The following is a 17,589-nucleotide window of genomic DNA, read 5'->3' on the forward strand; positions in this document are numbered from 1 at the left end:
ATGATGAATGGATGGAATAAGGCTTGTTGTAATAATTAACTCTGACAGAATAATAAGAGCAGGTTAAAATATTGATAAGTCCTAAGAGAAAATGTATGTATGTATTTATTTATTTATTTATTTATTTATTCATTCCCCTTTTGTGCCCTGTAATAGAGGTGTAGTGCTGCGATTTCTCTCATTATTTGTATTCAGATTTAAACCCAAAGTGTGTAATAGATTTCTGGACAGCATTATTGTTTTATTGTTTTGGCTTTTAAGGTAGACAGTTTTCCTTTAATCCCGCTAACTTGCTTTTGTGAAAAATTAAAATTGGTTCTGTTTCTCGCAATTTAAAACCACAGCAAACCTGACCAGGAAGTTACTAAGGATGAATAAATGAACACCATTAAGGTGTAATTCACGTATCTGTTAATAGTGTGCATTCTGTTCATGTCTGTATTTGTATTTTTTTGGAACACAGCAGCTTTTTAATCTGAATATTGCATCTCAATTGGGTTACATATTTGGGCCAAGAAAACTCATCTGTTGGTTTAAAAAAGTGCTGCAGGAAATTTTTTTTCTCTTCTTAAAAGTTTTTGTATTGGGTAGTCGCTTGTGACCGGTTTTACCTAACCTGATCCAATTGTGTGATGTTTCCAAAGTATTATTAGCTGTGTGGTTCTTGAGAGTCAGTGTCCTCTTTTTATTCTTCAGGTTCTTGCACTTGAAAACTGATGTTATGCTATGGTATGACGTATATTCTTAGCAGCATAGGCCTAGATCTTGGATGCACTCGCTGTATCAGTGGTTCAGAATGTGCGAGATACGACTTTATAGAGGTCTATCAAATAACATGCAAAAATACAAAGCAGAAAATGAAAGAAAGAAGAGCAGCTGGTTTATTTGATGATTAGATTATGCTTAGCATATTTTTCCCATTCTATTTTGTTGCTGTGTTGGTTATAAATAAAATGCCTGATTTTCTAAACCATGACCAGTGCAATGCCTTCCAGTAAAGACCTTTTTTATTGGATTAGCAGACATTGGAGCTGCATCATGGCAGCTGGTGCTGTGTTTGGAGCTGGTTTCTTAATGAGTAATGATGCTTCTTGTGATCCCCACCCTCTTGTGAGTATAGTGGTATCATGCCATGCCTGAAATGAGGTTTTGAGAGGTGTATAGGTTTTATGTGGGTGAGGGGGGGGGGTGCAGGAGGAGTCTTTGAACATGCATTTCAAAGGTACGAGAGGAAGGAGTCACTGAGAGCCCCTCCTACTTCATCTCCCCTCTTCCTTTTAACCTTGACAGCTCTTCACACCTCCTCCTGAGTGTAGAACTATGATATAGTCTGCATAGCAACACGTTAATAGCAAGAGGGACTGCAAGAGAGGGTGGGGGAAGTGAGGATAAGGAGGCGCCGTGACCTCGTTCTGCAGTTGCCATAGTGACCGTACGGGTTACATCATCCCTCCACCACGTACCTGATGTCAGAGGTGGTGCGTCGGTCCTTTCCCGCCAAAACAGGATAAAATAAGTAACAAATGTCCCCCTCCGTGGCTAAGAATAAAACTAGTTCAACAAAAAACAGCTGTGTGATAAGGGGCTCCAATGAATAAGCAAGTCAGACAGCAGGTTTTCATTTACTCTCACTGCTGCATCTAATGATGCATTTTGCCTACTATGGTAATGTCTATATATTTTTTTTTTCTTAAATTGTTTTGGAATATTGTACCACCTTGAAATTAAAATGTCACTTCCAGGAACCCACAAGTAATCATGTTTTGTCATTTTTTCCCCTTTTCTTTCAGGGATGCAGTCATAAAGTGCTTCACTTCATGTTTGGGCTAAAGCTGCTTTTCTTAGCAACCCATGTAATGTCCAAGTGCATTAAATATTTACAGTACATAGTAATTATGTAAAATATTTTATCGCAAAGAATATTTCATTTTATTTGTGCTAATATATACCACCGTACTTTATACTTTTGAAAAATATCAGACATCCTGGAGATTACATTTTGCATTAAAATAAACATTCATCAGCAAATTGTTTTTTTTTTTTGCAGCATCTGTATGTGTGTATTCTGGGTGAGCAAATGGTGTTTGCCCTAAATGAACAAATATTTAAGTGTTGGTGGTGCGGGACTGCTGTTGGAAGTGCCAAAAACTGTGCCTTATTTCTCGGTCTTCCTTTGTTTATTAAATTTGTGTATTTTACACAACATATTTTTAATAATTTACAGAGTAATCTGTTTAACACTGCACTCCTTGTAATAAATGCAGTTCTGCGCTATCTTGTTGATGTCTGTCATTTATATACCCCTCACACTTGTTTACTAGTGGTGCCTAACGACTCGGGTAACTATGTGTGGTTCTCTCATGGCTTCCAAAAATATGCCAAAATGTCGACTGCTTAGTCTGCCACAGGGTGTGTTTGTGGTATTTTTCTATATCTCTCTTCAGATCAAAGATGTACATAAGTCAAACGCCTCTAGGTGGTTTATGGCAAGACGATATCATGTCATTCCATACACAAAGGTAAAAATTGTTTTTTAAAAACTCCTTCCTTTCCATATGCCTGATTAGAACATAGTCCTCTCCTGTACTGTCAGAACGTGACCTAATAACGCAATATGTCTCTGTGGTTTTTGTTTTTGCCTTGCATCGGCTGATGCGCTGAGACTGCACAGCTGCGGTTGCCATGGTTACAATGTGTATCGAGCGACCCTCCTCCACCAGCACATCCTGCACAACATGGCATGAAGATGGGATACAGAATTCAACTGTTGGTGATATTTCTTTTCCTGTCCTCAAATATTTTTTTTTTTTTAAGTCGGTGCATTTGAAGACTGGAAAAGATTCAGCACAATATACACACTTTGATGCATTATTATTTTTATTTGCATTATGTGGAATACTAATCACAATGTTTGAGACATATTTTATTGAAAATGTAATAACATTATGAAAAATAGTTTTTCATCACAGTTGCTGTGATATATAAACCCTGTTTAAGTCTGCATGTGTGTTTCGGTCAATTACAGGTCTACAAAACGCCTGACCTGAATAACAAATAGTAGGGTTTTTTTTTTTCCCTCTCAGTATTGTACAACACCCACACTTTTTTAATGCTTTAACAAATGGTTCATAACTGCTCATTAAATGTGCAATGTCCTTTACAACTAAAGAAAATGATTAGGCAGTATAAACAATGACTTATTTATGGTGAAAGGAATAGATGCTATGAGTTCCTTATGGATGCGCAGTAAGTGTTGCTTCTAAACCTGTAAAAGCATATTGATTTTTACTTAGTTCATAGTGACGTTCAGGGTGGCCCTTTCAGTGGGAGGGGGAAGCAGTGAAAGATGAGAACATCAAATCAGTAAGTCTATGTTAATAGGAGCATGTAGACAAACATGCAAGAAGTAAATGTTCATGGAGTTCCATGATTTAAAAAAATGCATCATGGCTGCTATTTATTTGCAATATACACATCTTTAAGCATTGGAAAAGTCATATATGTACACTACCATTCAAAAGTTTAAGAACACTTGCGAATTTCTTTGTTTTTGTTTAGTGATTTATTTTCTACATTCTACAACAATACTGGGGATTTCAAAACTATAAAATAACACATATGGGATTAGGTAATTACGTAACAACAAGAAAAACAACAGTTAGTTGTTATTTTAAGACACAGAGGTCAGCCTTTCTGTAATAGTTCTTGCAAGAACAGTATTGTCAAGTGCATTTGCAAAATCCGTCAAGCACCATAATGAAACTGGCTCTCATGAAGGCCATCTCAGGAGGGCGAGATCAAAACCTACCTCTGCCGCAGACGAGAAGTTCATTTAGAGTTATCAGCCTGAAAAATTACCAATTAACAGCACCTCAGATTAGAGGCGTTATAAAGTCTTTACAGAGCATAAGTAGCAGAAACATCTCAATATCAACTGTTTAAAGCAGATTAATGCATTTTTAGACACCTTCAGCATTCCTTTACAATGTAGAAAGGAATAAAAATCAAGAACCATCATGGAGTTAGAAAGTGTTCTAAAACTTTTGAACGGTAGTGTATGTGTGTGAGATATATATATATATATATATATATATATATATCAAAAATCATATTTTCAAAGAGGCCAGCTTGTTGGTTAATTATATAGGATTCTAAAAAATTTTTTTTTATTCATTTATCTTTTACACCACTTATTTTGTACGGTGTCACTGAGGGTCTGTAGCCTATCCCAGGAGACTTGGGTAACGAGGCAGGGTACATCCTGGACAGGGTGCTAATCTATTGCGGGGCACACGTACACATTCACAACACGGGCAATTTGGAAACACCGATTAACCTTACTTGCTTTCTTTGGACTGTGGAAGGAAATCTCAAGCACAGGGAGACCATGCACACAGGCCATAAGCAAGAATCAAACCCTCAACACTGGAGGTGAGAGGACACAGTGCTAACTCTTATGCCAATGTTAGGCCACTGTGTTGCCATCTTGAAATACCTCTTGAAGATAATCGTATTTCTGTTTAAAGAGAAGGGTGAAACGTCTGTGGATTCCCAAGCTGATTGTCTGATTTCCCAACCATTTGAAAGAACAAGGACAAGAGGATGAAATATGTTAGTTTTATATTGTGTTAGTATCCAAGTACCTAGCACTTAACAACGTTTGTTAAAACAAATTAGATTTATGAACAAACTAGACTTACGAATGAGCTCTCGGAACGAAACTCGTTCATATTTAGAGGACTTAAATGCTGACCCAGCACTCTGACCTCAGCCTCCTGAGAAAGGTGGAATATGTGGAGAATAAAGAATTTCACTATGAGGTAATGTTTATAAGACGAATAAAGGCTGAACTTAATAAATAAAGCTTAATTAAAACGGTTGAACCACTAAAATAAAAATGTAGTCAGTAATGTGTAGAATGCTTGAGAAGTTATAAATGTAGCATCATGATGATGACGAAATCTCATTGCCCACTTTCAGGCACGTGCCTTCTCTTTGCGCTGTGGCCACGCCCCCCGTTAAGGACTCTATAAAAGCCCAGAGACGCCTCCTTCGCCCGGCAGTGAAGCTCAAACCGGGGCAGGAGATACCTGTGAGTGGATACAGCGGATGGCCGGGTTCAGTTACCTGATTCACTAAAGCCTGCGGTTTTTTTTTTTCTTCCACGACACGCAGCTGATAAGAGATGCCTTTTCCACCTATAAATCTACACTCGCGGATTTCATCGCCGGGAAAAGATCTATTCAGGAAGAAGAAATCCGGCACGAGCGTTGTTCCTCCTCAGGCTTTGCTCAACCCTAAACCGCGCGAGGAGAAGGAAGCGGAAAAGGACAAACTGTCCACGTCCTGGCCTAGCGCCAACCTGAGACAGCTGGGAGGGAAACCTCAGCAGCATTATTCCAGCAAAATTCCCACAGACTCCTCAGTGCCGAACCTCGACGTCATGGACGTGAAAAACTCGTGGCTAAACGCGAGCAAACCGTTGGCAGGCTCGTGCGAAAGCGTGCCGCGCTCCAGCTCCGGGGAATCGGCGGCGCGGCGCGCCAAAGACGAGCTCGAGCAGGAGGTGCAGTTCTCCCTCAGCCTCACCCCCGAGGCCATCCTCGTCATCCAGAAGCGCAACCTCGAAAAGCAGATGCTGGCCAAGCAGCAGAAGTGCTGCGGCTCGACGGACGGCAAGCACCGCCGCGCCGTGGCGTCCAAAAGGGCGACGCAGGGCGCGCCGAAGAGCATGGGCACCGTGGCCAAGCTGGACAGCTCGAACGACATCAGCGCGATCGTGAAGATCTCGCTGCTCAACGAGCAGCACAAGTACGACGACGTCGAGTACGAGGAGGAGGACGGCGACGTGGACGAGACGGTGATGCGCAAATGTAAAGAGTGGCTGAAAGGCGTCGAGAGCGCAGCCGCCTTCAGCAAAGTGGACAAACTGTCTGCTCTGCCGCACCTCAAGAGCTGCTGATGCTGATCAAAGCCACTGTGGAGGAAGTCTTCCTCAAGAAAAAATATATATCAATGGACTGAAATATCGTTTTTTCCCCCCTTGCTGTAGCCTGTTGATATGGCACTGTGCGTTATTGTCTCTCGTGCGGCCCTTTTGGGCCTTTTTTCCACTCAGGTTGCGTCTAAATGTAGCGCCGTTCAGTTACACTCGGATAAACGAATGTCCATTAATGAATGAATGAATGAAGCTTGGGCATCTGCGTCCAGCATGCGTTGTCCCAAACCACAGGTGTCGTGCTTTTTCCGACATGGAGAGGCCTGTAGTGCGGATGTGATGCAGTTTGGGACGCAGCCCCAACACACACAGGCTTCCCACTGGCGCCACGCTTTTCTTTGTGCCAGAAATCAGTGACAAACTTTACAGTGTGTGTACAGTATTTTGTACAGTATTTATTGTATAAAAAAGAAAAACATTACGTTGTGTTTGTGTTCTAGCCTAGATCTTGTCATTTTTATGGGTTTTTATGAAATAAAGTGTATTCAAATCCAGTTTGCATCTACACTGACTTGTTAATTTTAATTAGAAGGAAATAATATTTTCGATTTTGGGTAAATAGAAAGGGATGGCACTTTTCTAAGAATCCTCGGTGAATAAAAACCACATGATGACATTAGGAAACTTTCTCTTTTCCATACCTTTATGTTTCGTTCTTGTAAAGGCTTTAAAAGGTTTGTGTTAAAAAAGAAACCTTAACCCTGAAATTGCTACAGTCCTCCCTAAATACCAGACAATTGATGTAAGAGTCTGTCATTTCATTTTATTAATTATTGCATCAGAAAAATATTCATGTTTTTTGTGTAGGATGAGTACTTTAACAAACTTCACCTGAAACTTTTTGCCCCTCTTTAAATTTACCCCGAGATTTGATCTCTGGAGAAATTCCGCATCTACACTGATGTTCATTTGACGACGCCTGTAAAACAATAACGTGTAATCATCTCAGTGACTGAGCAAGACAGAACATTTCTATTGTGTTTGTTCCCACTTGCTGTCCCCCAGTCACTAAGCCTGTTATCACATTTCCAGATTTCACATTTCAAAAATGTTTTTGTTAACTTGAATAATTGCACACAAACTTTAGTTACAAGTAGGCTACAAATAGTGCTAACAGTGGAACTAATGATCACCAAATGGCTTTCTGTCAGTTCCACCATGCTGTTCATTGGATATTAAATTTTTTTTTTTTTTGCATGAGCATCTCTTTTACAAAAATCTTGCCTCAATAATGTACTCATTATGCTCATTTCTGCTACAAAATACAATGCATTCTTACTTAACAAGCATCGCTTTGTTTAGGCCGCACGGTGGCCTCACACCTCCGTGATCGTGGGTTTGAATCGTGGGTTTGATCGTGTGTGGAATTTGCATGTTCTTCCTGTGCTTGGTGGGTTTAATTTCAACCAGCATTCCCAGATTGCCCGTGGAGTGTGTGTGCCCAGCGATGGATTGGCATCTTGTCCTGGGTGTACCTTGTAAGTCTGAGATAGGCTTCAGGCCCCTGTGACACTGTACTTGATAATTGTGATACTATATAATTGTGAATTCATTCACATTTGGAGGGCATTTAACACAGGTTTATGTCATGAACAATACTTATACACAACCAACATTATCTTGTATATTTATTGGGGTTCTAGAACTTTGTATTCATTAACTTTTTACTGATAATACATTTTGTACCAGAAAACTTTTATAATATTATACTATCATATTACTTTTATTTTTCAAGACACGCGTATAAATGAACAACAGATCAATGATGAACAAAACACAAGGGCTAAAGCAGGTTTTGTGGGTTTGACTGACACAACCCTCCATTTGTGACCTGGCCTCTCTATAGCAACCCCTTCTCAAACACACACATAAACAAACGTACTGTGAAACTCTGAGCAGAAAGTTTCGGCTGGGTCAAACAAATCTGAGGTACGATTATTAAATATAATTATAATATATTATAATTAAAAAAAAAGCAGTATATCAAATGTTGTTTGTATATGTATTTAGTAACATTGTTATACAATGTATTGTTTGGGATTCCTTGCATTAGGCATGCTGTTATACTGAATAATTATGCATTATGCGCTTATAGTGGGATATCACTTATTCAAATTTATTTATTTAATTTGAAAATGTTTTTTAAATGATCCTAAGATAAAAAGCTAGTAATTTACCCTTACAGTACATTGGTCTGTTACAGCCACATGATGACACTGAAGATCAAAGATATGCATCGCACAAGCACTTTTCCATCCATTCTGGATTCCTATCTGTATTCTGAAGGCTTGGAAGAGGTATGTGGAGTTCTGTAAAACAACTTTCTAAGGCAAAACAACAGAATACAAGAATCAGTTTCATTTTAATTAGAATGATGAAAATGATAATACTGCATTCATGCCGTTTGATTTTGGTTGATTAATACAGATTCGGAACCAATATGCAACTGTGTGATGAACTGTACTTTTAAAATGGTCAGGTTTTGGAAATTCTGAACTGATAAACTGTTTGTTATAGCAATCTGTTAATTAATATAAGTATATGGTCATAAAAATACAGTCATCAAGTTAAATTTGTCTTGATCAGCAATTTGCGATTGCATTGTCTTTAAGCATGTCCCATGACAGGTTTCACTAGTGAATGTAAATCATCATTAAACCACCTTTATATTCAACTCTGTCTTAAATATGATAACTTATTATTGGATAAATGCTTTCCCACATTTTGCTGAAATTCTAATAACCATATGGTGGACTGAGGGTTTTACAAATCAAACCACACACATTGAGGACTGGGTGACCTGGTGGCACAGCAGGTAGTGTTTGCATCTCATGGCCTCCATGCCTGGGGTTTAATTCTCCTCACACCTGTGCGTGTTTCCTGTCACCTCTTTTAACCATCCTCTAGGTGTGGGTGTAAATCTCTGTGACAGACTTACTTCCTGTCCTGGTTCTATTCATGCCATGACCCTAATCATGATTAATGGGGCACTGAAGTTAGATGAACTAATAGTTAAGAGTCTCTCTATACAATATTCTTCCTCTGATCTAGTCATGCAACACCATACACGTACAGTATAATGTTGCATGACCAGATCAGAAGAAGTACTTAATTTTTATATTAAGTACTTAAAACTACCAGACAACAGACCTGTAATTCCAGTTAATATACAGAATGAATGATATGGAGTATAATTTACAAATATACATTTGCACTATAACCTGATCAGATACAAAGTGATGATGTGTAGTATAATGCTTAAAGAATAACAATTTATTTAATTAACAGAAGAAGGGGGTAAAGGGTTTGTAGGATAATCGATGTTAAAAAAAATAAGCCCTGAAGTAATGGTAATAACCAAGGAAAATTTTTATCATTTACCGTACAAAGAAACCTATTTAAGAAACTTAACTTCAAAAATTAGGTTTGTAAAAAGCGGTATTAAAGACACAGCATGTACACCAATCAATCATTACTAACATTTTTTAAATTAGCATATAACTGGTGACAGGATCGCCGACACCCAAGTGTCCGGAAGGCAAAAAGCATCAACATAATGTCTAAAATCATGCAGGTTCACAAAAAATGGAAACCCTGCTATCTCTAGAGAGCGTTGCATGTGAAAGTCCCAGGGGGTTAGCAAACCTGCCAGTATGCTACAAACAGCAATGACAGGAACAAAGTCAATAAAATGAATTTTTTTATGTTTGATGTGAACATTAACTGGAGCTCTTAACAGCCATGAATTGTGTCAATCACACATGAACATTTTTATTGTATAAATCCGCTTGTACCATTCTTCTACAATGACAATAAATATATATTATGAAATAATATACTAGCATTTTTTAGCTTTTTTTGAGACCAGTTAAATCTAGTTGCTGATTAGCCATATTAAAATCAGTGATCCCACAGCAATGTAAACAGTCTCAGTCTCTAACTCCTCCTAAAACCATGAACACTATGCACACTTGTATGGAACTGTTGCATAACTGTTCCACTCTGTGCCTTCGCAATTGATGTACTGTATTGTTCCTGTCTGTGTCTGCACTATCAGTCTGCACATTTTCCCTGCTGCGGCAATTTATTGTACGCTCAAGCCTTTCACAAGCTTTCTCTGTGTGGGGTGGAGAGTAAAGGGGCTGTTCATTCAGCTTTTTGTTCATCATCATTGAGCTTTCCCATCTCAGATCCTTTTGTGCGGGAACTAGAAGGGAAAAAAAGTAAAAAAAAAAAAAAAACTGTAGCGATGGTCACCTAGGTAACAGCGGTCAACACTGCCTCCTCTTCTGCCCTTTGAATTCCCTGACCTCTATCTTTTCACACTTTCACTGCCCCATTCTGGGCTTGTGTTGTGCTAATTTTCAAATGTTTTCTTTTGTCCTGTGAACATTTTTATTGCTTATTGTTTCATATTTTGTTTCTGTGCAGTTTGCTGGGTTGAATAAGATGCAATGGGGGTAACCGGATCTAAAAAGCTCATATTACTGGAAGGAGTAGATTCACAGCCAGGCAGATAGATTGTACCATCATATTGCTCTCGGACACTTCATTGTCTTTTATCTAGTCTGATAACTGTATGGCCTATTTACCCTTTTGCCCTGTGCATTTCTTTGGCAACTGAACTTATAAATGCCTCCATGTCCTTTGTAAAGGCTGGACTTCCAAAGGAAACAGACCCTGTAAAATGTGGGAGCATGGGTATTGACTGGCTTCCATACAACTTTCTGGCCTTTTCCTGAGAAGAACCAAGAAAGGTCTGATGACGTCTCAGCATTTACCGTAAAAATGTATATACATTTAATCTCTCACTAATGGCTCATTTCTTAACAAATTATAAATCTGAATTTAAATTTGGAACTTTACTCAAGTTTAGAACAAAACCAATCACTAGTGTGGGTCATGGGATTCAACCTTTTAGCAACTTCGTCCATACCAATTCTTTCTATAAGGAAACTAAAACTGTAAACTCAAAAAAGAAGCCTTGGACTAGAGATTAAGGTGTTTTACCAATTTTATAACAGAATTCAAATTATTGTCTGTGGTGCAGATTCCCAGCAGGCAGTACAAATCTGTAGCCAACTGGCACCAGCAAAAGTGATTAGCTATTCAAGAACGTGTAAAGGGTGAATTGGAAAGTAGCCTCAACTAAATAAAAAAAAAATGTTGCTATGAGAACCACTAAATCCCCCACACTAAATACACAATTAGTAAAATGGGCCAGTGTGTTTGTCCTTGACAAATACATTGAACTGATGGAAAGATCTTCCTAGGAATCTTAACAGAAGAATTAGGGAAGAGAAGGACGTGTACCAGACTGCAGTCTGTCTCACATTTCTCTTTAAAGATTGCACAAGAGGGCAACGGGTCCTTCCTGATGTGTACGAGAGCACAATGTTCAGACAATTTAAGGGGTTGTTACTGGCTTGTTCAGAGCAAATCAAGCCATTTTTTAAATGGTTATTGTGGCAAAATGAAGATGATGGGAAGTCAGATGCTATCTAACAGTTGTTTTTTGTTTTTTTGTTTTTTAACCAAAAGGCAGTACCCATGGCCAATGTCGTGACTCAGATAAAGAAGCTGAAAGAAGGAAGAGTTCAACGTACCGTCTCGGTTGCAGAGCTCCAAAAAAAGAAAGCTTTTCTTGAAAAGGTATCCTTAAGTAACCATCATCAGTCAAATATTCTTCTCATGAATTCAATACCGCTTGTCAATGATCTTTTCTTCTGATCTTGTAAAAGTTAGCATTGTTTCCCTGAGGTCAAATTGCAACCTAACTATACCAACTATAGAGTTTCACTGATGGATAGCAAAGTAATTGGCTTTCAGGACAAAGACCCTGGGTAACACTAATTCCTTACACTCAAAGCGTACCATCAGTGAAGAGCAAGCATGTAGGACCTTGAGTACTTTATCTAATTGTCTAATTTATCATTGCATAATTATTGGTAGCATTGTGATCATTGAGATTTTCTACAATCGGGATTTAAAGGCGTGAAGAAAAATATTTCCTACAGTTAAGAATGAAATCATGTTGTCTGGCTCAGGTTTCCTTTCCACACATACTCATTCTTTTATCTGATGCAAGAACACAATGTCCAGGCAATTTAAGTGTGATTTTTCGTGTTATTGTGAACGTACTGAAATAGCCACATTATAAATGTTGTGACTGACTAATCAACATGAATAATTTTGCACATGTACAAATGATCACAGTGAATTTTCTAAAATAATGATCATAATTAAAATCTCCTTAAGAATGTGAACACATGGATGTGTGTAGGTAAGTGAAGAATTTAAAGACTAAAGCACGCATATCACAACAGTACATAAAAATATACACATGCAAGCTTAAAAATATCTGCAAAAATATGCAAGCTAATTAGGGAACATTTTACAATTGATTATTACTTTCAAATTAAGAAAATAGTATCAGCATTGATGTTTTTCAGGTTTGTGTATTAATAAAAATACAATTTAGACTATGAATCTTGATTCACATATTACTCCTAAGGAAAGGCACTACAGGTAGAAATTACCGTTTGGGGGATTTTAGTTTATGTTGCACGTATGTGTGTGTGTGTGTGTGTGTGTGTGTGTGTGTGTGTGTGTGTGTGTGTGTGTGTGTGTGTGTGTGTGTGTGTTTATTCAATGCATGATCTCAAACTTAGCAACTCTGATGAAGACTTTAAACTTTGCCCTTTTGGCACAATCACATCATGCTTCATGTTGTTTTATATGATAAACTGGTCATATAAATTGTCCATGTAACCTTTATAAACACAGTTACTAGAGTAAAGTTGAAACTGCAATTGCATTTTTAAAAACATACTTCTAAATTTTTTTTTTAAATGTCAGGTTTCCGTGATTAAATGACGAATCAAGGGAATAATATTCCAACAAACTAGGTGGTAAAAGTAATTGTTTAAAACGGTCTTATTGTATCATTATCTAATAAATGTTTTTCTTTTTATTACATCACGGCACAGCACATTTCATACCATCAAAGTTACAATGGATTAGTGGTTAACACTGTCGCCTTGCACCTCCAGGGTCGGAGTTCAATTCCTGCCTTGGAGTTTGGATGTTTTCCTTTTGCTTGGTGGGTTTCCTCCACGTACCCTGGTTTCCTTCCACAGTGCAAAGATATGCTTTTGGTATGCCCTAACCACTGCAGAATGGAACTACCTCAAGAGCTGCAGTTTTGGAGTTGCTCTGACCCAGTCGTCTAGCCATCACAATCTAGCCCTTCTCACAGTATCTCGTTACAATGGCCTCTGGAGGTGGGTGGGATATGTTAGACAGCAAGTAACCCCAATTTCTTTAGATTGATATGTTGGAAGCAGAAAAAATGGGCAAGCGTAACTTTGTCAAGAGCCAACTGGTAATGGCTAGAGGACTGACTGGGTCAGAGCAAGTCCAAAACTGCAACTCTTGTGGGACATCCCTTTGTCTTCAAGGGTCAGGACATAGCAAAAGTGATCCATGGAGGCAAAAGAGAAAAATATAAGGCGGGTGGTCATGATGTTATTGCTGATCAGTGTAAATCTTTATTCAAAGTGTTTACTTTGCTAACGTATACAGTGTTTTAAGGCGCCATCTACTGGCGCCTCGGCGTAACTGCTGCTTAAGGTGGAAAAGGAGGAAACGTTCTGTCCAGCCTTGTATTTTGCGGGGATTAAACTGATTAAAATATAAACTACATGTCAAAAAAAAAAAAAAAAACAATTAATCCTATCGATTTTTTACCCATGATGTGATTTACCGCAATCTGAAACTCAATTTCCAGAACTGAGCTTGTGTGTCATTTTAACCTCCAGCGCCATCTGCAGTCGTATCGCCGCCTTCACCACCTGAAGGACAGCTTGTCCCACCGATACGCCGAGCTGCTCACCGACAAGGTCCAAAGACAGCGGCAATATATCAAACAGCAAAACTCGCCTGCGTTAAAAACCACCGAACAACACAATCCGAGGGTATGACTTTATATGTACTGTACACAACATAATTTGGAAATGTAATTTTCCCACAGAGCAGTTACAGCATATGACCACGAGGTGGCAGCAATGCCAGTGACTGTGTTAATGAGTTGAGAAAGTTGAGAATAGTTAAGAATTTATCCATCCAGTTCCCCTTGGTTGTGTGAAAGGTGTATTTTATTGATTAAATTATGAGATGAGCTGTAGATTTACCATTTTTCATTCAGAAAAAAATATCACCTGTTTTTCATTTCAATCCTATAAACACAATGTTCTATATTTTTTTTTTAGCTTTCACAATTCTGTCAAACCCTGCAATGTTGTTTCCTAACTTTGATCCGATGTCTGGTGTCTCAACCACTTCACTGTTTGATGTTTAACTCATTTGACGCAGGCAGCCTTGGGCTTAGTGGTTAGCACTGTCGTCTTGCACCTCCAGGATCCGGGTTCGATTCATGCCTCGAGTTTTTTGTCCTGTGCTTGGTGGGTTTCTTCTGGGTACTCCGGTTTACTCCCACAGTCCGAAGACATGCAGATTGGCATCCCAATTGCCCATAGTGTGTAAATGAGTGTGTGAATTTTGCATCCTGCCCAGGGTGTACCCCACCTTGTGCCCTAAGTCTCCCAACACACACCCAATACTCTACAGGATAAGCAATATAGACATTGAGTGAGTGATCTGACACTGAACTGGATAGTAAAACCTGAACATCTTGCCTTATATTTGAAATTCTAAAAACTACAACCCCTATTAAATGCCATCGTAAGTGAGCTAGCAATGTCCCTATGTGACATCAGAGTAGCACACAACTGCTAACTTCTCTGGTGCTTATGGAATATACATCACCAGCCATCAAATTAAAACTACCCCTACCCCCTAAATGCAAAAAAAAAAAAAAAAAATACACTCTCTATTTTAACATTTCATCCATCACTATTGGTTCCAAACTAAGTTTCTCCTTAAAAACCTGAGTGCACTGTTGCGTATGGTAATGATATTCTTACATGATTGAACCCTCCACCTCTGAGTCTGTGCTCTAATACACAACTACTAGAATCAAAGCCTTTAACCGATCCACCCCCCCCCCCCCCCCCCCACACACACACACACACACACACAAAAACAATGCACACAAATACACACAGCACTTTCTGTCTCCATTCAATTTCCATTCAAAGTAAACTCTTTTTGGGATATGGTCAAAAATCATAGTTCTGTACCCCTTTCATTTTTTTTTCATTATAACATATAGTACATACAGAAGTTTGTAGAAGTAAGTATATTAACCAAATCTGCTTATATGTAAAGTATTTGAATTATATGGATTTGTTCTGATAAATTACTGATGACTAAGGAATTGATATGCATGTATCAAAATATAATAATCTAAGATTGGACTGTTACTGTAATAATACAAATCGTTTTACACTAAAAATCGTATTGACATGGGTATTGGGTATCAGACAAGTGTTTCAAATACGGTTAATGCAGTATAAATAAATCAGACTATCTACTACTGTAAATTTTATACCACAGCCTAGAGAAAAACAAAGCATGCCTGTAGCAGCGTACATCTTTGAAGTGAAGGTATAATGCCTTTTAGGCTTAGATGATTGAGGAAGCTTCTCATTTTAATATGGGAACTGGGGGCTATTGGTGCAGACTTGTGATTGACTTTGATTTTGGCCGTCTGGCCTGAGGACAATGAGGGTGAGAGAGAGAGAGTGGTGATGGAGGGTGTTTAAGGTAAACTGTCGGGGGTTGGCAGCCTTAGACGGATCCTGTCTTATCAATCTCCTCCTATAAAAGCAGGCCTTCTTCACTGGGCTGTAATTGTCTCTTCTAATGACCTGCACTGGAGAGGAGGACAAAGGCAGTGCTATAAAGGGCTTTATGAGCCTGCTGGTAGGAAACCTTTGGTGAAAAAAAAGTAACTGCTGAGCAAATGAAACTGCCCCGTTGTTTCCTTGGGCCAGGCCAAGAGCCCCCCCATTTGGGACACCACAACGGGGCTGGACCAAAGCAGGCAGGGTTGAGGCCACCTGCTGGGGCCTAATTGGTCCCTGCTGCAGTTAATGGCTTCCTGTGGCTGTGTGTTTACTTCTCATTTGCTTTGGGTGCTGGGATTCCCAGCCCTGCTGCAAGACGAGGTTCTTCATCATGAATTCCCTGTTCTCACTATGCTCTGCACTTTTATTTCTCTTTTGATGCCCCTTTTCCTCATTAAGCCCTTGCTTCTGTCTTTCTTTTCATATAGAGCTCCAGAGGCCTGGCCTTCCAGGAGCTTGTTGGTTCAACCCTTAAAGATAATACTGCATTCCTGAAGTCTTTACCTAAGACACGTTATTACCTGGTAAATCTTACCTGATAAATATTAGCGATGAGACTTTATTTAATATGAAAAGTATACAAATGTTTTTATCGTCAGTTATAACATAATCATATTATTAAGAACAAGAGTCATGTTCATGGCTCTTCTAATCTTTATATCCTTCATTGTCAATGTCATTGCCGTGTGATGGTTCTTTGAGAGATCCTGGAGCTCCAAAGGCAACTGGGCCAGCGTAAATGTCTACAGGGTATCAGGGAGCAGGAGGTGTTCAGGTCCTGGGTGGACCAAAGCAAAACTTCACAATTAGAGCAACAACTACAGCAAATGGGTGAGAAGAGACTCCAGACTGGCATATTCATCAATTAGAAGTCATATAATTTTTTGCCATAAAACATCATAATTTCTTTGCTTTAAAGTCAAAACTATGGTACCATTTTTGTACTTCAAGCAAATTGTAAACCGGTTTGATTGGCAACAGCTTATAATTTGAAAACTGATCTTAATTAAAATAATAATAATAATAATAATAATGAATTTAATTATATACATTAAACTTTTTACATATCTCCTGTCGGAAGAACTTTCCAGCATGTCTGCCCCAGCGCTGACATTAGAGCATTTGCTAAAGAAGAAATCCGAAGTTTTTCCAAAGATACAGATTTCTCATGAGGAAAGTGACTATCAGCAAAAACATGTGAGTTCCTTTTATTTCAAAGATCATTAAGATCCTTTCCTTCATAATTTGGTAATAATTTACAAAAAATGTCTTTTATTTATCCTAAGCTGCTTATTTGAAATGCTAGATTAATTCCTTATGCGTACTCCAGGATTCTCTTGATCTCTGCCCTGTCCTTTGGGATGTACACAAATGCACTTCCTGCTTAAAGCTTGTTTAGCCTGGACCTTATAGGAAGAGATGGTCAACCAGTCGCACAGCAGTGAGATGAACAAACAGAATTCTCTTTTTAGCGGAGAAGGTCTCTGTGTTCACCACAGCACAGACAAACATCACCCAGGGGTGAATGTCTAATTCATTTCACATACAAAGGAGATGGACCAATTTGGCCTGAGATGTCACATCATGCCAGAGCTTTGAGCCTTTGTAGGATTTGTTTAGGAAATTGTTCTACAGGGATGGCAGACCCCTTGATAAAACCTAAAAGCTAATAATAGAATAGCTTGAACTGGGAAACAGGTTCATAAGGAAGTGTTTAGTGACTTTTATGCCAAAAAAAAAAAAGAATACTTTTTTCTTTTTTAAGGGGCTTTAGAACGCAGA

The 17,589-nt window shown here is 38.7% G+C and overlaps 3 protein-coding genes across 3 annotated transcripts in view; all 3 read left to right on the forward strand.

Moving 5' to 3' along the window:
* The window catches only part of sft2d1 (SFT2 domain containing 1), an 18,079-nt gene extending 15,805 nt beyond the window's left edge, over window positions 1-2,274 (forward strand). Inside the window, exon 8 of the mRNA XM_053502753.1 lies at window positions 1,791-2,274. Within this exon, the coding sequence (XP_053358728.1) occupies window positions 1,791-1,830 (40 nt within the window). The 3' untranslated portion in view covers window positions 1,831-2,274. The remainder of the gene's footprint in view (window positions 1-1,790) is intronic.
* Window positions 2,275-5,049: 2,775 nt separating this feature from the next.
* On the forward strand, window positions 5,050-6,492 carry prr18 (proline rich 18). Its single transcript, XM_053502469.1, has one exon. It carries the CDS (start codon window positions 5,186-5,188, stop codon window positions 5,960-5,962), a length of 777 nt encoding a protein of 258 aa, XP_053358444.1. The 5' UTR covers window positions 5,050-5,185; the 3' UTR covers window positions 5,963-6,492.
* Window positions 6,493-8,205: 1,713 nt separating this feature from the next.
* On the forward strand, window positions 8,206-16,346 carry si:ch211-130h14.4 (uncharacterized). Its single transcript, XM_053502887.1, has 4 exons — window positions 8,206-8,295; window positions 11,540-11,650; window positions 13,819-13,974; window positions 16,236-16,346. Exons 1-4 carry the CDS (start codon window positions 8,206-8,208, stop codon window positions 16,344-16,346), a joined length of 468 nt encoding a protein of 155 aa, XP_053358862.1.
* Window positions 16,347-17,589: the final 1,243 nt, after the last annotated feature.

Source organism: Clarias gariepinus, chromosome 8, assembly GCF_024256425.1.
Source record: "Clarias gariepinus isolate MV-2021 ecotype Netherlands chromosome 8, CGAR_prim_01v2, whole genome shotgun sequence".
NCBI lineage: Eukaryota > Metazoa > Chordata > Actinopteri > Siluriformes > Clariidae > Clarias > Clarias gariepinus.